Source organism: Rhinopithecus roxellana, chromosome 3, assembly GCF_007565055.1.
Source record: "Rhinopithecus roxellana isolate Shanxi Qingling chromosome 3, ASM756505v1, whole genome shotgun sequence".
NCBI lineage: Eukaryota > Metazoa > Chordata > Mammalia > Primates > Cercopithecidae > Rhinopithecus > Rhinopithecus roxellana.
In genome coordinates, this window is record NC_044551.1 from 41,238,192 (window position 1) to 41,259,830 (window position 21,639).

General features: G+C 54.0%; 1 protein-coding gene across 1 annotated transcript; it reads right to left on the reverse strand.

Moving 5' to 3' along the window:
- Positions 1-324: 324 nt before the first annotated feature.
- Positions 325-21,150, reverse strand: SLC6A7 (solute carrier family 6 member 7). The gene is made up of 14 exons (XM_010373633.2): positions 20,755-21,150; positions 16,836-17,019; positions 14,906-15,037; positions 14,477-14,711; positions 12,257-12,395; positions 10,383-10,517; positions 9,187-9,290; positions 8,927-9,051; positions 7,562-7,674; positions 7,312-7,443; positions 6,730-6,829; positions 6,434-6,534; positions 5,734-5,901; positions 325-1,951 (listed from the first exon to the last, which is right to left on the reverse strand). The coding sequence occupies exons 1-14, from the start codon at positions 20,785-20,787 to the stop codon at positions 1,742-1,744; spliced, it is 1,911 nt and encodes a 636-aa protein (XP_010371935.1). The 5' UTR covers positions 20,788-21,150; the 3' UTR covers positions 325-1,741.
- Between the last annotated feature and the right edge of the window lie 489 nt (positions 21,151-21,639).

Genomic DNA, 21,639 nt, shown 5'->3' on the forward strand with positions numbered 1-21,639 from the left:
GCTCATGGGCTCTGCTTTGCCGGCCCCCACCACCCCAGGCTCTGCCCGGCTTGGCTGGGTCACCTTGAGCAAGCTTCCTTCCCTCCGTGGGCCTCGGTTTGTTTGTCTGTGTAACAGGGAACTAAGCAGTCTCTAAGGGCCTGGAGTTGTCTTCCTTTCTGAGCCCTTCCCACCCCCCACTGCCATAGGGAAATGTCAGACCCAGGGCAGAAGCCAGGAGAGCCGGGGGAAGGAGGGAGCAGAGCCTGTTTCCTCCCCTGTCCAGTGGGAGCTGGGGAGCCCTGTGCTGCCCACCTCATGGCTCTCAGCAGTAAGGAGACAGGGTAAGGAGCATGACCTCATTTGATATTTATTAACAATAAACCAACAGAACACAAGGAGATGGGGAGACACAGCGAGAGACAGGCATAGAGGCTGGCCACAGTTGCACGAGGGAGCCCTGCCCCACGGGAGAATGCTGTGTGCATAAGCCATGCTGAGGCATTTCTGCACCCCACCCTCCTCTCTGAGGGACCCACAGTACCAAGGGCTACCCTCTGCCCTCTGCCTCTACCCCTACACTGGGCCCAGGGCCCATGTCCTGGAGCAGAGTGGGTGACCTCGGGACCAGCCAGCCATGTGTGTGGGCCACCTCCTAGTCTCATGGTTGCCCTGTCACCAGCAACCAAGGCCAGCTTCCTAGCAGCTCCTGAACTGGAGGAGACACTGCAGGCCACCAGGACAAGAGAGATGGGAAGAGAGGGGCCCTGGGCCCTCACAGTGACCCTTCCTACCTCCCCAGCTTGTGCGGCTTGGGGTCCAGTGGGTGAAGGGGTGGCCTTTCTCTGAAGTGCTGGGGCCTCCTGTCCCCACCCGCAGCCCCAGCGCCCTGGCTCAGGCCACTGGCACCCCTTTCCCACTTTGCACAGACCTCCCCACTCCACCCTGTCCCCTCCAATCCACCCTGCACAGACCCAGATTGATATTCTTCATGCAAATCCCCTGCCCACCCCATCATCCCTGACTCCCCTCTGTTAGTTTTCCTTCTGTCTTGAACCCTCCTGTAACCTGGTAAAATCAATGTCTCCAACCCTCTTGGTCTCTGCCCAGGCAGCTCAGCATCCTCTGGCCCAGAGCTCCTCCCGACCTTGCCCTCTTCTTCCTCTCTCTGCAAACTTCCCCATCCTCCAGGGCCCTCAGCTCCCACCTCCTTCAGGAGTCCTGCACACAGGAGCCCCCAGGGATCTTTCTTCCCAAGGAGCTAATTGACCCTTGATCCCCAGGGCCTCGGAGCCTCAAGAGCCTCTGTGGCCCTGACCCTCCCTGCCCAGCTCCAGATTCTGGTTGTGCTGAGGTGCATGGGGACAGGCTCCCCCTAAACAGGGAGGGGTGTAGGCCCTGAATAGAGATGAGAAGGTGGTGCCGGCTGCCCCATGGGAAAGGGAGCTGACTGGTCAGGAGGTTTGAGGTCAAGTCCCCTCTGCCATGAGACCTAGGGCAAGTCCCTCCCCTCCTGGCCTCAATATGTCCATCTGCAAAATAGGGCTGAGTTGGATCATTCTCAGCTTTGAGTGGGTCTGAGTATGCCTGTGTGCGTAGGGGTTGTCAGAGGTTTCAGGAGAGGCAGAGGCTGCAAGAGGGACCCCCACTGGGGGACTGGCATCTTTATGGCAGCCCCCCATAGCCTCTCAGAATCCCAGAGAGCACAGCTGACCTTTGCAGGCTTCTAAGAAGGGACTGTGAGGCCCACCTGCCTCCTGCCTCACATCATCGACTCCTCCTCCTCTGCAATCTCACGGTCCACCTCAATGGCCGTGTTCTCGAAGCTGGTGATGCCCCCGTACTTGCGCATGTGCACCATCAGTGGCTTTGGTGATTGGCTCCCAGCCAGCGTGGCCACATACATGCCCGTCCGGTTCTCCTCCAGGGATGGTCCCCAGTCCATGGCCGGCCGGCTGGCCTGTTGGAGCCGCTGCAGCAAAGCAATGAGAGCAGTGAAAACAGGAAACAGGCAGCACTGGTGGAGTGTTCAGTGTGGCCAGGCACCCAGCAAAGACCTGACCACATCACTGGGTGAGTCCTGGCCACAGCCCCCTGGCGGGGAAGGTGGGGGCACTATGACTTCCCCAGGGGAGGGATCCACCTGCTTCGGTGAGAATCCTGTTCTACCACTTGCAAGTTGGATGGCTCCTGGCAATGCCGCCCGGCTCTGGGTGCTCTGCTTCCTGGTCTGTAATTCGGGAATCCCAGTCCTGTCATAGGATTGTTGTGAAGGCACTGAGATGACGCACTCAGCAGGGTGCTGGGAACAGGGTAAGGCCTGGGAAGTGGCAGCTGTTGCTATAATTATGTGGCAGGCCCCTCCTTAGAGCGTCTGAATGACGATCTAGCAGCCTTCCCCTAAATGCTGAGTCTTAAGGAGCTGGGGGCTTTTGGAAAAGAGCGGGAGAACTGAGGTGGACTTGCAGCTGGCTTTCCCGGTTTCTTCCAGCCCCGACCTGCCTCCTTCTGCCTCTGACCTTTCCCTCATGGAGCCCCAGTTTTCATGACTAAGATGATGACTAAGCCTGGAGAGTCCAGAGTTCCTTCTTCCTCAACCACATTCCCAAAGCCCTCTGCCTGTCCTGCAAGGGAGAAGAGAGAGCCCCTGTGTCCTTAAAGAAAGGAAGCAATTAACATTTGGGCAGCCCACTGGGCAGGTTCCAAGGGAGAAACCGTGTGTAATGCCTTTACCCGGGGTCTCCCAAAGCTTCGTACTCACAGCACAGTGACACTTAGGAAGATGTGTTGAGAGCACGCTACCCCACTGCTCAGAAGCCTGCCAATGACTGCACATCTCACTGGAAATGAAATCCAAAGTGCGCACCAGCGCCTCCAGCTCCCGGCCCCTGTCTACCTCCCTGATATCAGCTCTGCCGGTTCTCTCCACCCCCCTCTGCTCCAGCCACAGCACTGGCCTCCATGCTATTCTCAAACATGCCAGCCCCCTGCCTCAGGGCCTTTGCACATGTTGCCTTTCTGCCTGGAATGCTCTCACCCTAGATACCTACATGGATCACCCTGTCCAGTTAGTCAGGTCTGTCATCTCCTCAGAGAGGTCTTCTCTGACGATCCTGGCCAAAGTGCCATTCTCCCTTTATTCCTGTATTCCTTTTCTTTTAAGTGCAGAACTTACCTTTACGTATTTGTTTATTGCCTGTCCCCCACAATAAAATACAAGCTCCCTGAGAACAAGGACTTAGATTTGTTTACAGCTGAAAATGGGGGGTGCTCAGACCAAAGTTTCTTAACCTGAGTACTCCTGACATTTTGGTCTAGAGAATTCTCTGTTATGGGGGCTGTCCTGTGCATGGAAGGTTGTTTAGCAGCATCCCTGAACTATGCCCACTAGATGACAGGAGCATTCCTCCTTGTACCCCTCTCCCCTCCATGACAGCCAACAATGTCTCCAGACCTTGCCAAATGTCCCCCAACAGCAAAATCACCCCCTGTGGGAACCCCTGGCCTAAAATTGTGCACCCACTGCACTCCAGCTCTGTGCTAAGCAGTGGCTAATTTAATCTTTACAGTGTCCTGATGAGAGTGGTATTACTACTTTTACCATCTGCCCGCACTGATATTATCTGAGTGTTAAAGCTCAGAAAGATCGGTTAAGTTGGCCAAGGTCACACAGGTGGGAAGTGGTGACGCTGGGATTTGAACCCATCCTGACCCCATCCTGAACCTTTAAAATACTTTGCTTTTCTGCCTTTCACAATGGAGACTATATTGATAAGCTTCTTTTCTTCTCGTAGCAGGCCTAAAAGTAGGTATCACCCTCTCCATTTTAAAGACAGAGACACTTAATCCCAGCACTTTGGGAGGCCGAAGTGCCCGGATCACTTGGGGCCAGGAGTTTAAGACCAGCCTGGCCCCGTCTCTATTAAAAATACATAAATTAACTGGACGTGGTGGTAGGTGCCTGTTATCCCAGCTACTTGAGAGGCTGTGGCAGGAGAATCACTTGAACCCAGGAGATGGAGGTTGCAGTGAGCCAAGATGGTGCCACTGCACTCCAGCCTGGGTGACAGAGCGAAACTGTCTGAAAAAACAAACAAAAAAAGACCAAAAAAAAAAACCTGCCTATTGGATACTATGCTTATTGTCTCCACTGCACTGCACTCCAGCCTGGGTGACAGAGCAAGACTCTGTCTCAAAAAAAAAAATTAAATTAAAATAAAATAAAAATAAAGACAGAGAAGCTGAGGTTCAGGGAAGTGCAGTTCAGGGAACTTGCTTAGGGCCACAAGGCTGGCAAATGGCAGGGCAGGATTCCGATCCTAGGGTCTGTGCTGGAAGCCCTGGCCTCTGAAGCTGGCACTCCTGAGCTGGGGAATGCCTCCTCCGCAGTGCACACCACTCCTCTCAGGCCCCCAAAAACATGCCCCTTCCCCCTGGCTGTGGGGCAGGGCAGCAGGGCAGCAGGGCGGTGGTGACTGCTGGGGAGCCCAGCATTCCTAGTGGCTCATTAGCAAGGCTTGGGGACCATGAGCTTCCTGGGAGCCGGAGCCTCCACCCTGAGCAATTCCCCTCTCTTACTTCCCTTTGCAGGTACCCTGGCTCTCAAGCAAGGAGCAGAGGTGGAGCTCCTGAGGTTCAGAGAAGGGAAGGAGTTTGCCCCAAGTCACCCAGCAATTGGAGGCAGTGCAGAGGCTAGACTCCAGGCTGCCCCCTGTGGTCTGGCAGCAGGATGGGGGAGGCATAAACCACTTCTGGCCCCTGAGCAACCCCTGCAGGTGGAGACTTGTGGTGGGGGCAGCTGAGGGGCAGGAGCTACATGGGGGAAGTAGAGGAGAGGCAGCAGTGTGCTGGTAAGCAGACTGTGGGGTGGGGTGCAGGGGAGGCCTGCTTTATAGCCATTTTCTGTGGTGTAAATATCTCCACCATTGCCAATTCCTAGCTACCAATGGTTTAACACCTAGCTCACACATTCCTGAATATTTAAGGATTAGCTCTCATGAACCAGTGCTAGCTGGCTCCAGCACACTTCTGGTGGGATGTGTGTGTTGTGGGTGCCTCCAGGCTCTCTCTGGATGCCATCCATTGGGCTCACTAAAGCTGCATTCATGATGATGGCCTCTTGCCACCAGAGGACTCCACACCAGCGGTGGCAGAAGTGCAGGCCTCAGTGTTCAGAGGGTACGGTGAGGCTCAGACCACACCACTTCTGCTGGCCCACAAAGGGTCACTACTCCCCTCTTCCAACGCCTCAGACCCTGTGGCAAACAGAGTGTACTCTCCATGTTTGTCTGAGTCCCTCCCCAAAACTCTAGGCATGGGCAGGGCTCACACCATCATTCTATCCCCGGCCACCAGTGGGACACAGCAGGACTCCTGGGCATAGGAGTAGGGTGACAGCCTGCCCTCTGAGGTCCCTCACTGTCACCATTTGACCCTGAGTTCCAGAAGCAAGCTCTGGGCTGGTGACCTGAGTTCAAGACCCGATCCACCCCCAACCCATGGTGGGACCTGGGGCCACTCCCTGGTTAACAGTGGTCTTTAGATTGTGCCACTCCCTCCCCCAAGGTTTCATGTGGTACAAAGTGCCACAGGTCAGGACTCCAGCCCCTGAATCTGCCTCAGCCCAGGCAGATCTCCTCAGGCTAAAAGAAGCTGGATAAGGGGTGGGTGCATATATCTTCTGTTCTAGCAGGGGGACCCAGGGTCAGGCCACAGGTCAGGAAGGCTGAGAGTGGACAGGGTGGGCAGACTCACCTCCCAGAATGAGCCCTCTTCTCGAAGCACAGCCACCAGCATGCCAGCTGGGATCATGAGGCAGGACAGCAGGCCCATCAGGATGCCCAGCAGCTCAGCCCAGGGTGGGAAGCGGTAGCTGCCATACTCTGAGGGCTGGTACTTGACAATGCTATACACCAGCAGGGCCTGCAGAGTGGGGACTCCCAGCATTACTGCGGGCTTTTGTCTAAACTGCCTTAAGGCCCGAGGTAGCCCAGCCTAGTGCCAGCCCAAGGCCTGAGACAGTCCAGCCCAGAGCTACCCAGGATCCTAAGCTGTACCGGAACCTGAAGTGGTCCATCTCTGGAGCCTTTGCAAGGCTTGAGCCAGCCCAGCTCGAAGCTGACCCAACACCAAGGCCTGCAGCAGCCCAGTTCTGAAGCACCCCAATCCCTTAGCTGCTCCAACCTCAAGACAGAAATCACAGCCTAAAGGCTCCAATCCTGAGGTCCTTGGGCCTGGGAAAGACCCACCCATTTAACCAACTGAACTAGGGCCAGGCCCAGCACAGCTACAAAAGCTGGGAACATCAGGGGAGGGGATGGACTAGGATTCTGGTGCCCACCCCAGAGCCCTCCACTGTGGACCAGGGTGGCCCTACCAGACTGAATGTGCAGAGGGGACTCCCGCTCTCAGTTCTGGGGCCCCAGCCAGCAACCCTCCCTCCCTCCCCAGTTACCAAGAGCGTGGCTGGGGACAGGAACAGCCAGCAGGCCCTGAAGTAGAGGCCCGGCTTGAAGCCCAGCATCATGTGGATGTCTCGGCAGAACCTTTGAATGCCTGCATAGGGGAGGGGAGGAGGAATGGCCCCACCCGCCGGCCCCACAAGTGCCAGCAGCCCCTCCCCTCCCCCAGCTGCCCCCACTGGAAACCCTGGCCCTTGGGACCAGGGACCCAGGTACTGGGGGGCCCTAGGGTAGACTCCCGTTCTCCCACTGCAGAGAGCTCGACTCTGCCTCCCACGGCTCTTCTCACCATACACCCGTGTCACGGCAAGGCATGTGGTGATCACCACCACCATCAGCCCAAAGCTGGCGCTGTAGTCATCCAGAAGGACCAGCCAGTACATGCCCCCCTAAAACACAAGCACAGTTCTGGTGTCCCCTCCCCAAGCCTCACTCTCTGCTGCAGCCCCTTCTCCTGGCAAGAAGTGAGTAGGAAGCAGACATGCTGACGGGGAGCACAAGATGACAGGGCGACAGCTGGCTGCCAGCCCAGCCCTTCCAGGCCTCGTCTTATCTGAGTTCCATGACAGTCGTCTATTATAGAACCCTCCTGAAAAACAGGCTCAGGGAGGGGAAATCATATCCTGAAGCCCCCTCAGCAAGTGCAAGAGTAAGGTTTGAACCCAGATCTTGCAGACTAAATCTCCAGAGCCAGGACTCTGAATCACAGGGCCAAATTGCCTCCTTGGGAGATAGGGACGGAGAGGGACTGGGTTCCTTGCAAAGAGGAAGATGGAGGGGGCCCAGCAACTGCTCAGCCGGGCCAGAGATCTCGTTGCAGGTGTCTGTCCTTGTCCCGCCCACCTGCCATCCTCCCTGCAGCACCACTCACATCGGTGGTGAGGATCAGCCCCATCAGGTACATGGCCACGCAGATGAGCCCTGAGAACACCACCTTCTTGGGCCGCAGGTAGTATGGGAACTCATCCGTCACAGCTGTCACAATGGTCTCCAGAAAAGCAAACTGGGAGAGAGGAGGGGCTGGGGTCAGAGTTCTATCCCCACCACACACACACACACACACACACACACACACACACATACACACACACACGGTGCCTGCTGCCACAGATGAGGCTCACCTGGCTGTCCAGGCCGAGAGTCAGAAGCATGAAGAAGAAGAGAAAGGACCAGAAGGGCGACAGAGGCAGCATGGTCATGGCCTGTGGGTAGACGACAAAGGCCAGGCCAGGGCCTGGGCCAAAGGCACAGGGAGTCAGCAGCTTGGGGCAGGCAGTGGGCTCCCATATGCACACGCAGACACGCATGGCCACTTACACTCATTTGGGCCACTTGTTTCGTCTAACTCAGAGATGCCCACTTAAATGCACCCTCTGACACTTCCTTAACTCCCAGGACCTAGGCAAGCACATTGCAGGTACTCGATGAACATAGGTTGATAAACAAACACAAGACCCCAGTATAAAACCTCATTGAAATATACTTATGTACACAGTTATCGGTACAAACAATGCCACTAACACACATTTACATGCATCCACTGGCAAAAGACACAGTGATTCACATGATCATTCTCACCCTTTTCACTTGCACATAGACACCTACACACACAAGACGACTTATTTGTGTAACCAAAGCACAGAACATGACAATCTTGCACAGAAACTCATTTACCTCCAGACATGGGTTAATGCACACTCCTTTGCTCACCCATCCCCTTGCACATGGACCACCAGAAACCAGCTAGGACGTGTTCCTTTGCATGCACATGTGTGCACATGCACACACGTGACATACCCATCTACAATTTTTTTTTTTTTTTTTTTGAGACAGAGTCTCACTCTGTTGCCCAGGCTGGAGTGCAGTGGCACGATCTCTGCTCACTGCAAGCTCCGCCACCTGGGTTCACTCCATTCTCCTGTCTCAGCCTCCAGAGGAGCTGGGACTACAGGCACCCGCCACCATGTCTGGCTAATATTTTTTGTATTTTAGTAGAGACGGGGTTTCACTGCATTAACTAGGATGGTCTCAATCTCCTGACCTCACGATTCGCCCACCTCAGCCTCCCAAAGTCCTGGGATTATAGGCGTGAGCCGCCATGCCCGGCCCCTTTTCTTGAGGCAGGGTCTTGCTCTGTTGCCCAGGCTAGAGTGCAGTGATCCAATCTTGGCTCATTGCAACCTCCACCTCCAGGGTTCAAGCGATTCTCCTGACTCAGCCTCCTGAGTACTGGGATTACAGGCATGTGCCACCATGCCCGGCTAATTTTTGTATTTTTAGTAGAGACTGGACGCACCATGTTGATCAGGCTGGTCTCAAACTCCTGACCTCAAGTGATCCACCCACCTTGGCCTCCCAAAGTGCTGGGATCACAGGCGTGAGCCACCACGCCTGGCCCCCATCCATAATCTTGCTGGTCCACCAGCCCAGCCCCATCTCTACCCAACACACATGCTCACCCCTCTGAGGCCAGGCAGCCTGCCCACCTGCTTTGGCTACTTGGTCCACAGGCACGCCCAGCTCCTGAGACATGTAGCCCAGCACGGAGAAGATGGCAAAGCCAGCCAGGATGCTGGTGATGGCGTTGCCCAGAGTGACGATGAAAGTGTCTCTACCAGAAGAAGTCCAGGTGCGGGCCAGGGTGAGTGGGCCTTCCTTTCAGCCTCTGAGGCCCTCCCTGGTCAGCCACTCTCCTCCCTGCTTTGGACCCCAGGGTTTGGGGTCTGGGAGGTTGTGGGACACTGACCTATAGATGTTCTGGTGAAATGTGTTGTAGGAGGCAAAGGTGAGGAGCCCTCCGAAGCCCACACCCAGGGAATAGAAGATCTGAAGAGCAGCTTCAATCCACACCTGTGCCAGGAAGGATGGAAAGGGAGGGTGTGTGGAGGGTCAAGGACAGAGAAGGAAGGCAGTGAATGAAGATGGTGTGACAGCACCAGGGATGGCGTGGTCACCAGCCTGGCTCACAAGTGACATGGACCAGGAGCAAAACCTGCCCCAACACTTACACAGTGGGACATGGGCAAGTGCCTTCGCCTCTGCAGGCCTCAGTTTCCCACCCAGGATCTAGAAGATGGTCTCTAAGCTTGGTCCAGTTCTGAAGGACATAGAGCCTAATGTAAAGTATTCAGGAGATTTGTATTGGCAATAAGCCTGCATAACCCCTTTACTTCCTTTCTGGAAGCCTGGCATCTGGATTTGGACCCCAGGTTCACCACTGTCTAGCTGTGCAGCCTGAGCAAGCCAGGTCACCCCTCTGGACCGCAGGATCCCCATCTGTAATGAGGGGATAGGAATAGTGCCTAGTTCATGGGAGGAGTGCGGATTAAATCACTACACACATGCATGTAAAACACTAGCGCAAGGTCAGGCACAGTCACCAGTCAATAAATACTAACGTTAGCTGTCAGTACCATTGTTATTACCATCGTCACTAATGCCCTCCTTGGGGTTTACAGTCACACAGATCTGGGCTGGGATCCCCGTTCTGCGATCCCCTAGCTGTATCACCTTAAGCTTATTAAAAACCCCTTTGAGCCTCAGTTCATTCCTCTGTAAAACAAGGAGGATAGTGTTTACAGGATTGTTAAGAATAATAAATGAAGTATAATATGCAGTTAGTGACAATATATTGTATTCTTGGAGAATGCTAAGAGAGTGGATGTTGTGTTCTCACCACAAAAATGATAATTATGTGAGATAATGCATATGCTAATTAGCTAGATTTAACAGTTCCCCCACGTACATATGCTTCAAAATATCACGTTGTATATGATAAATACATAAAATTTTACCTATCAATTTAAAAATTAAAAAAAAAATTAAAAAGACACAAGGAAGGCTGAGCAGAATGCCTGGTACTGGGGTGTCCCAGGGAGCCCTCTTTCCACTCTCCAGCTTAGGCGTGGCCCCTCCCTCTGCACCCCACCCTGAGGGGCTCACCTTGGAAGACAACAGGTGGTGGAACTGGGGGGTGAGATAGAACTGGATGCCCTTCCAGGCCCCTGGGAGGGTGACTCCGCGGACCAGCAGCATGAGCAGGATGAGGTAGGGGAACGTGGCCGTGAAATACACCACCTGAGAGATGGTAAGTGAGGAGCTGATGGCATTGGGGACCTTCCCTCAGTGCCACTCCTTATAAACTCATCTGTGTCACTTGCCTCCCAGCCTTTTGGTAGCCCAAGCTAGGAGCCAGCCTTCATCCATGAGGCTTCCCTCCTCCCTTCACACACCCAGCATCGGCAAAGCACCACCACCTTGCTTTCCCAAGGCCATGAGACCATGTCCACTGCAGCCCCTGCTCCAGACAGTCATTGTTGCTTACAAAAGCCTCCTCCTCCCTGTGTCCACTCCCTGCCCTGGCAAACCCACTCTGCATCATCCTCAGACATTCAACATTCCCAAACTCACTCCTCCCTCTCTCCTTCTTTTCCCAAACCTCCAGTCACCCCTTCAGCAAACACCATCAAGTCTCAACGTCCTCACTGCCTTGGCTTTGACCATAACCTCTCCTCTCTTTCTATATGGTTTCTACCCTGTCTTTTTTGTCTTAAATGTCTCTGTTCTCACTTCTGCTATCGGCTGCACCATGCAGAGGAAACAGTTCTGATTTATCAATGATTGGGCAAACCATCCTGAAGGTTTCTGAGTTTTTTCTTTTCTTTTCTTTTCTTTTCTTTTTTTTTTTTTTTGAGACGGAGTGTCACTTAGCCTCCCAGTCTGGAGTGCAGTGGCGCGATCTCTCTGCTCACTGCAACCACCATCTCCCGGGTTCAAGCAATTCTCCCATCTCAGCCTCCTGAGTAGTTGGGATTACAGGCACCTGCCATCATGCCTGGCTAATTTTTGTATTTTTAGTAGAGACAGGGTTTCACCGTGTTGGCCAGGCTGGTCTTGAATTCCTGACCTCAGGTGATCCACCCACCTCGGCCTCCCAAAGTGCTGGGATTAAAGGCTTGAGCCACCACCTCCTGCCCTGAGTTTTTTCAAAACGGCTTTATCATCCTTTCCACCCCTTCATCACCTAAAGTAGACATCCGTGGCTTTGTCTTCCAGTCTCTAGTTTGCCTTTTTCATGTAACAGTACCTGACTTTCCCACCATGGAGTTGACTCCATTCCCAGCTCCAGGGGTGGATATATGACCCACGCCCAGCCAAGCAGAGCATTCCATCCTCCTGGCCACAGGGATTAATTTAGGGATGGATGCACATCCCTGCTCATCCAATGAGACTCAATTCTAAAATATTTGCGAACTGGCGAAAACAACCCTTTACCAAGCTTAGATGTACGCCTAGAGCTGCTAGGGCGACCTCATGAACAATGAAGCCTCAGACGGAAGCCAGCCTGAAAGGAAGCACTACTGAGAGACCCAGAGAACCAGTTTACTGACAACACTGATTGACCCCCTAGACCCAGCTGTGCCTGAAGCACACCCTCTGGACTTTCCAACTGAGTGTGGTAACTGGGTTCTGGTCACCTGCATCTCAAAGAGCCCTAACTCATGTACTCACACTCCAAGTGTTCAACAAACTCTTGCTGAGCTCATTCAAAGTGCCAAGCACTGGGTCAGGATACAGCTGAATGCAGACCCTGCCTTGGTGAGCTTCCAGTCTAGTAAAGCAGCCTTGCCCCTATGTGTTCTCACCTCCATATCTCTTTTCAAGCAGCCCTCATCCCCCAGTCTCAAGGCTCTCTCCCTTCCCCTCTTCCCAGCTGAAGTCTCTTAATCTTCTCATGCTCAGTCCATGCCCTGCCTTCTCCAGGAAACCTTCACCCCATCCAGCCCCTCAGGCCTCCGGGGCCTCCCGAACTTCACCTTGCCAGAAGACTTCACACCCTTGAGAATACAGAGGAACACGATGACCCAGGCCAGCAGCAGGCAGAGGCAGAGGTTCCAGCGGATCTCCCCAGGGCTGCCGATGCCCTGGCTGCCTTGGATGTGGAGGACGTAGCGGCTGTGGGAGACAAAGGTCTCAGTGTCCCCTGGTCACCCCGCCAGGCTCCACAGACATGGAGTCAACCCATGTCCAGCTTACAAGGCTCTACTGCTGGTCTCCACTTGACACCCTCTTGGTCCCTCTCCATCCTTCTCCAACCAACTCTGACCCAGGAGGCTGGCCTCACCAGACCTTACCCCTTCCTCAGCTTTGGGAGGCTGAGGAAGCAAGATTGCTTGAGGATAGGAGTGTGAGACCACCCTTCCTCTTCAGCTTCCATGTGCGTTTGGCTAATGGGAGGCAACAGCGGGAGACTGGAGTTGGGGGAGGAATGAGGGGTCTGGGTATTTGCATATACATGTGTACACCACACACACACACACACACACACACACACACACACACACACCATCCAGGGCCTGGCCATGACTGTGTTTTTTAGGCAGCCCCTCTTCCAAGGCTCTGATTCTCCCCTGGTTCCCTCCCATTGCCTCCTAGGTTCAGGGGTGGTGACAGCTCTCCTGGTTGCTAGTCACTGATGCTTCACTCTTCACTGTGGCTTCCATGACCCTCTGAAAAGTCTCTTCACTAAACTCCCTTCAGTGAAACCCTCTGACAATCCATCTGCCTCCTGCCTGCATCCAGACTGATGCAGTGGGCTGTGGCATGGCCATGGAGACCACCCTGGCAGCTGCCAGTGACTGCATCAAATCCTTTGGCTTTAAGCTGCAAACTCAGGCCGATTCTTTCCCACTGGTCAGATAAACTCTTCAGCAGGTGTGGACACTTCAGATGGACTTGAAGTGGACAAATGAGTGAACTATGTACTGCATGCAGGTTAAATACCAAAACATTTCAAGACATGGAGCCTATCTGGGAAAAATCTCCTAACAGCAGTCCTTTGTAGGTGAGCGGGTGGGGTTATAGGGTCTGTGTTCTCTGGCCAGCCAACAGTACCACCTAGGGACCAGGCTATTTTAGAATGATCCAGAGCAGGATCAGGACTCAGGAGTCCTTAGTGTCAGTATTATCTCTATCACTAACTACTGAGCAATACTGAGCAAGCCTCCAGGCTTTTCTTTCTTTCTTTCTTTCTTTCTTTCTTTCTTTCTTTCTTTCTTTCTTTCTTTCTTTCTTTCTTTCTTTCTTTCTTTCTTTCTTTCTTTCTTTCTTTCTTTCTTTCTTTCTTTCTTTCTTTCTTTTTCTTTCTTTCCTTCCTTCCTTCCTTCCTTCCTTCCTTCCTTCCTTCCTTCCCTTCTCTCTCTCTCTCTCTTTCTTTCTTTCTCTTTCTTTCTTTCTTCTCTCTCTCTCTTTCTTTCTTTCTCTCTCTTTTTTTAAAGGCAGAATGCAGTGACAAGGCTTTGTTTTACTGACCATAAAATGGGGCATTGGGATAGGCTGATGAGTGCAACATCCTTCTAACACCCACCATTCCCAGGACCTACCATGTGCCTGGCACTGTGATAATGGTTTCACCTGCATTATGTTGTTTAATTCTGATGACGATCCCTTACTCTATCATAGTCCTATCTCTATTAGAGAAGTCTGAGATGGTCCTTACTATGTACAGTCCTGGCCTTATGCTAAGTGTTTTACCTATGATATAGCAGTTGCTCAATAAATATTTATTAAAAGAATGAATGAGTGGGTTAAACGACTAACTGGATAACATCTTATGAAGCAGGTACTGTTACCAACCCCTGTTACAGAGGAGGAAACTGAGACTCCATAATGTTACTATTACTAGTATCATCATCATCATCATTCTCAGCTGGTATTTATTGAGCACTTACTATCCACCAGATTGGACTGCACAATTTATTAATATATGCTTTCTCTCCTTTAATCTTCACTACAACCTTTCTGACATACCTAGTATTATTGCCCTCATGCTACAGATAAAGCAACAGAAGCCAAATAAATTGTTCAAGGGCACACAACTGGTCAGGTGAAGAGCTGGGATTAGAAGCCAGAGTCCACCTGCCACCAGCACCTGAGCTCATCTTGGTGGTTCATGCTGAGCCCCTTGGGAATGCCCTCTGGCCACCCTCAGTGGTGCAAGGTCCCCTCAGATGCTGCGGGGCCAGCAGCTGCCTGACCTCCAGTACTCCTCGCTGGGGCTGACGGTGCAGGTGAGGTTGAGGGGCAGGGCCCCGTTGCCGTCCTTGGAGCCTCTGTGCTCCAGGCAGAGTTCTGTGTTCCACCAATTGCCACAGTGCTCCCAGGGTAGGTCGCTGGTGAGGGAGGCGAAGAGGTAGAAGAGCACGTAGGCGATGATCATGTTGTAGTAGATGGCCACCAGGCCCACGATGAGCAGCATGGCTGCGCCGGCGCCTGGTGTGGGGAGAGGCTGCTGGGCTGCCCAGGCCAAGCCCTCTGCCAGCTGGGTGGGGTGGCCTCCGGGGAGCTGGTGGCTTTCTGGGCTTCACTTCCATCTCTGCCTGGAGCTTGTGGGGGTTCTGGGGGCAACCTCCCTGCCTCCCCCAGGCCCTGAGCCCTTTCCTCCCTGGGGACCACTGGGGCCTCACCTTTGAAGAGGGGGCTGATTTTCCAGACAGCCAGCGGCCCTAGGCTGGAGAACTGGCCCAGGGAGAGCTCCAGGAAGAAGAGGGGGATGCCACAGATGGCCAGCATGAGGAAGTAGGGCACGAGGAAGGCGCCTGCCGGGAGCGGGGTGGTCAGCAAGGGCCTTGGGGGCAGCTCCCCCAAAAGCCCAGCTCTAGCCCTGCCCCTCCCCTGGCCTGCAGATGTCCCCTCAGACCTGATGGAACACTGTAGGTTTCTTCTCTTCTACACCAGACTGCTGAGGGCCAGAGTGGCCAGCAGGGATTTACTCACCTCTGGAGCCCCAGTGCCCAGAACAGTGCTGGGCTCAGCGCAGACGCTGAGAAACGCCTGCTGAGGGAGTGAATGAATGAATGAGGGAGAGAACGTGTGAATTTCCTACTGAAGAAAGTGCAGACTCCTCAGTACAGAAACCAGCACCCTTCAGAATCTGGCTCCACTCTATCTGCCTGCCCCTCCCCACCACGTCGCCTCAGATACTTGTGACTGCCACCTGTGGTTCCGTGGGCCCACAGCCCTTCCCCTTTGATTCTCATATTGGCAGTCACTTCTTTAGAGAACTGCCCACCACCATATGGCTCTGGAAGGGCTGCCAGTCACATCAACCAACCCCCTCCTGGGCGACCTTGGGCAGAATTATTTGAAAGTGGTTTATCATAACCTGGGGCTGAGAGGAAGGAGTTCATCACCCTCTCCACCTTCCTCAGTGAGCACCTGTCCAAAGCCAGGCTTATCAGAGACCTTCCCTGCCATTCTGTATAGATTCATTCAGACAGAGCAGTTCTGCAAAGCTCTTGGGTTGCTAAACCTATTTGAGGATGAAGTCATTGCAGAGTTGTCTGTGGCCACCTCCCCCTGAGGCCTGCCCCCCACCAACTGCGGGGAGGAAGCCTGTCTCAGGACAAAATGAGGCCAGCACACAGAGAGGAAGAGTAGGGACATGGGGAGAGTGCTTGCGGAGAGACACCATGGGTATCTTCAAGGTCCTGGAGCTTCAGAGGCCAGCTCCAGTCCCACACATCCTAGTCATGTAAATTTATCCTTTCTTTGCTTCATCTCTGGCTTTATTTGGATTTCTCTCACTTTCTCAATATATGCTTCCTTCAAGAGTTTGCTAGAGACAGGAGGAGATATAGAGTACTGGTGAGAGCACACTGGCCAGGGAGGAGATAGTTCTGGATTGGAATGTTGGGTCTGCCACCCTGTGACCTTGGGCAAGGACGCTGGTCTCTTCAAGTTTCAGCTACCTCATCGTATCCATGGTGCCTACCCAATAGGGTCATCACCAGGGTTAAATGAGATGGGCACAGAAAGCACCAAACCCAGGGCCTGACAGACACCAAACTCAGCCCTAGCTTTTGCTAATGAGACTTGGAACAGTCACTTGATGGAGAAGCAGGGACGAAAGGAAATTTGTTTAAGATGGGAGACTTTGTGTTTGCAGCCTGAATGGAAGGAACCAAGAGAGGAGGAAAGATTGGAGATGCAAGAGAGGGAATGATTGATGGAGCACAGCTCAGGAGGAGGTGGGGAAAGGAGGGGGTGGGGAGAACACTGAAAGAGCAGTGATCATCGGCAGGCAGATACGGCTCTTTATCACGAAGCAGAGGCAGCTGCCTCTGCCCACCGTGCAGGGCGTGGCCAGCCTTAGAGAGGGAACCATGTGGGTATCCTTCCTGGGGATGAGAGGAAGGAAGGAAGGGCTTGGGTGATGAGAAGGACAAAACAGGGTGAACTCCCTCCTCCCAGCCCCAAGTAACTATAAACCACTTTCAATGAATTCTGCCCAAGGTCACCTAGGAGATAGTGGCTGAGGCCACCGAAAAGCTCACTCTACCCCAGGGCCTTGGCCCATCACCCCAGACACCCTCTAACAGGACCTCAGGCCCATACCTCCTCCGTTGGTGTAGGCTCGATAGGGGAAACGCCAGACATTCCCCAGGCCTACACAGTAGCCAATGCAGGACAGCAGGAAGTCCAGCTTTCCTGTCCAGTTGCCCCTGTCTGCAGCAAAGTCCACATCCAGGTCAACATCGCCCTGGTCACTGGGGGTCATCAGCAGGTCTGGGGTGATAGGCTGCCAATGAGAAAGACCAAAGAGGTCAGAGAGAAGACTGAGGCCAGGCCAGAAATGCAACCTCAAGACAAGACTCTGGAATTGAACGGGGCTAAATGAAAAGACACTATCAGTCCAGATAATCAAATGCTCTCAGCTGGACTAACCTGGTCATATACAGGAGAGCCTCAGGATTTTCGGCGACCAAAACTTACTGGGCCAGCAGGGTAGGTTAGGCACTAACAAAGCTACCCTGACCTTAGCTTGGTTAAGACAGAGGTCAAATTAAGGAATGGTCCTTTTTTTTTTTTTTTTGAGACAGAGTCTTGCTCTGCCTAAAAGAGGTGATAGGAGGACAACAGGAAGGAGTTGGGAGCCCTCAGCATAGAAAGGAGAGGACTTGGAGGGACCTAGGGTTCCCCTGAGGGAGGGAGTCCACTTATGCTCCGTGGCTCAAATGGGGCCTACTGAGAACAAAGGAGATCTTACTCCTTGTTTAGGACTGGTACTTTTCAGTCATAAGCCAGAAAACTTTCCCCAATACTTCCCCTCCCCACATGCTGACAGCTTGGCTGGGGGGGTCCAACCCCACCAGGCAAGGTAGGGAGAGCCTGAGGTCTGGGTGAATTTTGTGAATTTTGGCTCATGAGCAGGAAGAAGGTACTTAAGCTGTGATCTGTCTCAGAAAGTCATAATCTTGCTGTCCCTGGAGGGGAGATGCATGCCCAGAGGGGAGCGGAGGCCAGCTGTTTCTAAGGTCCCCGTTCATGCTTCAAAGTGGGTGGGGCCCATGGGGCATTCTCCCTTCGGAGACCCTCAGTGATGGTGACCACAGTGTTGATTTTGCCAGAAACTGGCTATTAGCCACAGGGGCCGTGGTGACAGGAAGAGCCAGGCATTATTATGGGTGACGATGACAATGACAGAGCATGAAGAGCTGTTTTTAAAGTAACTAGGCTGCAAGGGATGAAACAAACACCTGCCTGGCAGTTCTTTAGCTGTGATCGTGGACATGCTGAGGTGACAGGAGTAGCAGATCCCAGACTTATGTGAAACCCGCCCCTCCCCTCCAATGCCCCTTTCCCTAAGGCTGCCTCTCCGGCTGGGTGAGCATCAGCCTTCAGGAACCTCTCACTCCCAGGTGAGCTCTGGGAGGAATGGAGTGGCAGCCAGTTGACACTGTTCCTGGAGTTCGGTGGTGAGCAGGCCTGTCACCCTGAGACACGCCCCCGTCCAGCCCAGCACCATTCAGGCCAGTTCGCAGGAGGTCCCAGTAATGAGGCTCCTCTGATCCCTCCAGAGAAGCTGCCCTTTCCATGCTCACGGAGCGGTCCTGGTTCTCTGTTTCCATGGTGACAAGAGTTCCAGGAGCAGGATGCTGCCAGCTCGTTCCCCTCCTCCCCCAATCAGAGGGAAGCCTGCTTCTGCTCCAGGGGCAGGACATGGGGTCCTCCAAAGCTAAGCCAATCAGGAGCCCAACTGGAGTCCCCAACCCCACCACGGGGTGAATCCCAGGAGGCTGGCACAGTGAGGATGGGGCTGGGTGGGAGACAGAAGAAAGCAATCAAATAGCTGGGGCAGGGTTGGAAGCTGAATGAGTTGCTTCATACTTCTTCCTGGGTATAAGGCTCCCACTCCTGAATCTCCCACTCCCTACCCCAGGGGCATGCAGGCACACACAGCTGAGTTTGTCAGACCTGCATGCTCGCCTTTAGGGACCCACAGCAGGAGCTGGGAGACTCAAGACTGCCCAAGCCAAGGCTCTTCAGGACAGAGAGAGACAATAGGAATCTGGAGTCCAACTTAATCATTGTGCAGATTAGGAGACCGAATTTCAGGAAGAAGGGATGAGCCCAAGGTCAAACAGCAAGTTAAAGGCACAGCAAGACTTGGACCTAGATGCCCTGACTCTAAGTCCAGTGCTCATCTCTGAGCAATTCTGCTCCTTTGCGGAAACCTGGCATTTTCTCATTCCCGCCCAATTTTGCTTGAGAAAAGGGAAAGCACCCTGAGAGGAGGTAGCAACCTAGAACCAACCCCCTCCCCTGTTGGCTCTAGGTTGCTTAGCCTGTCAGCAGGTAAGCAGTAAGTCTCACCCCTCTGTGCCTCAGTTGCCTTATTTATAAAGTGAGGCTACTAAGACATAGCCCCCAAAAGTGTCAAAGGATTAAATGAGATAAAGCTTGCTAACCCTCCAGCCCAGCACCCAGCAAGCGCTTCACAAAACATGGCTGTTTACATAATGTGCAGCCCTATAGCAGAGAGGAACAGGGCCTTTTGTGGGGAGAGAAGGCAGAGAGGGAAGAGAAGGAGAGTGGAAAAGAATGGAAACAGGACCCTAGAGACTCACAAATGGTCCCAAGAAGTACACTTATGACAGTGAATAAAAAAGACACACCGGCTGGGCACAGTGGCTCATGCCTGTAATCCCAGCACTTTGGGAGACCGAGGCGGGCGGATCACAAGGTCAGGAGATCGAGACCATCCTGGCTAACATGGTGAAATCCCGTCCCTACTAAAAATACAAAAATTAACCAGGCATGGTGGCGGGTGCCTGTAGTCCCAACTACTCGGGAGGCTGAGGCAGGAGAATGGCGTGAACCTGGGAGGCAGAGCTTGCAGTGAGCTGAGATGGCGCCACTACATTCCAGCCTGGGCAACAAAACGAGATTCCTTCTCAAAAAAAAAAAAAAAAAGACATACCACAGTGGTTCCAAGCCCAGCTGCCCGAGAGCAGAGAACTTGAATGAATGAGTGTGTGTGAGTGAGTGTGTGACAGTGTGTGCGTGTGTAGGGAGGTTGGTAACACCAGCCCCTGAGAACAGTCTTCTCACGTCTACCAGTCCCTTCACATTCTTCCCCACACCTCACACACCCAGTGGGTCCTGCTTTGGTGCCTCCAGGCTGGGGCTGAGCCAGAGGAGGTTCAGGTTAGAGAATGAACTTGCCCAAAGTCACCAGGCAAGTGGCACCTGCAGAATTAGTACTCAGGTGATCTGACTCCTTATTTAGGACTGGTACAAGCCAGAAAACTTCCCCCAATATTCCCCCTCCCCATATGCTGACAGCTTGACTGAGAGGTCCAATCCCACCAAGCAAGGTGGGGAGAGCCTGAGGTCTGGGCCAAGGGCCAATCTCCGATACCAGCTTCCATCTTCATTGCCCATATCCTCGAGCCTCCTGTAGCTCCCTCCCTGTCTTTGTCTCCTTTCAGACCTGCTGAGGGGCAGCCTGGGGTCTCAGCAGGGAAGTAAAGGGGCGGGGAGGGAGCAGGCAGGAAAGAAGAGAGTCCTTCTGCAGGCTCAGGGAGCCGGCTTCAGTATGGACGACCGCCTCCCACTCCCCACCTCCCAGATGAGTCCAGCTCAACGCTCAGGTATCCCAATACGCCCCACATCCAGCAATCAGCGCCTGGCGGGGAGCAGCAGGGTGGAATTGGGGACTAGGGAGAGGTGGGTGCCTGGCCCCGGCCGCCCCTACCCCGCGCCTCCCAGGACTGCAGACACCTGTTTATAGCCCTGGCCCAGTGAACCAGGGCTCCCTTCATACTACATCCCGAACCCCAGATGGCAGGGGCTGAGGTGGGGGCGCAGACCGTGACCCCGACCCTCCCTGTAATCCAGCTGAGCTGGGCCTTCCCCAGAGCCCGAAGCTGGTCTGGGTGCGCCCTCAGACCTTCCCCAGGGGCCTCGATGGGGGCGGGTCTCTCCAACCCTCCTCCAGGTTCCCCCCGGCGCCCCCGCCCTCGTGCCCTACCTTGCGGAGGTGAGCTCCCTGGAGCTTCTTCATCTTCGAAGGCGGGTGGCCGGGGCTCAGCTGCTCCGGAGCGCAGAGATCGAGGGCACGAGAGATGGTCCGCTGCGCCTTTGCCCCCGCGGCTCCCGCTCACCGGCTGGGGCGGGCACGGACGCAAGCGATGCCGTCTGGCGGCTGCGGGCGTGGAGCGCGGTCAGGACGCTGTGAACGCCTTGTCTGTCCCTGCGCAGCGCCTGAGGCTGGGGAAAGGTGCACGGCTGCGCCCGCGTAACACCCAGACAGACAACTGACGGACGGACGGCGGGGGGATGCGCGCGCCCCCGCACGCAGAGCTGCGGATTGGAGGGCCCTGAGCAAGTGGGGAGGGGAGTTAGCGACGGAAACCCTCAGCTTCCTGCGTGACCTTGGGCAAGCGACCTGCCCTCTCTGGGACTCCCTTTCCACAGTTGGGCCAGGAGGGAGGCCAGCCAGTAACAGCCCACCCCCCTGCATCTTCTTTGCTGTGCGACCTTAGGGGATAAGAATCTCACCTCCCTCATAGGAGTGTGAGCAATTCAGGAAGATGGAGCATAGAAAACATCTAGCACAAAGGGCCTAACTTAGTAGGTGCTCAGTTAGCATTTATTCACTGACTGTGGGATGCCCACGCCACCGTTAGTCCAATTATTCAATCTATCAATTTTTATCGAGCACCTAAAATGTGCTAAGTCCTGAACTAAGTGTGCTATTTTCTCAGCCTGGAGAGGTAGGTGTTGTTACTCCTGTTCTACAGATGAGGAAGCTGAGGGACAGGGAAGTTAAGTTACTCAAAGTCACGGAGCTAATGAGTGACACCAGGGACAGAGTCAGGCTTCATGGACCTTTGGACTAGTAATGGTCTTCAAC

Excerpts from the sequence above, each read along its gene's own strand:
- SLC6A7 (XM_010373633.2), bottom strand. The coding sequence starts at position 20,787 with ATGAAGAAGCTCCAGGGAGCTCACCTCCGCAAG. Across the intron at positions 10,518-12,256 it reads GTGTGAAGTCTTCTGGCAAG|GTGGTGTATTTCACGGCCAC; the intron begins GTGAAGTTCGGG and ends ACCATCTCTCAG. Across the intron at positions 9,052-9,186 it reads TTTCACCAGAACATCTATAG|AGACACTTTCATCGTCACTC; the intron begins GTCAGTGTCCCA and ends TTCTTCTGGTAG.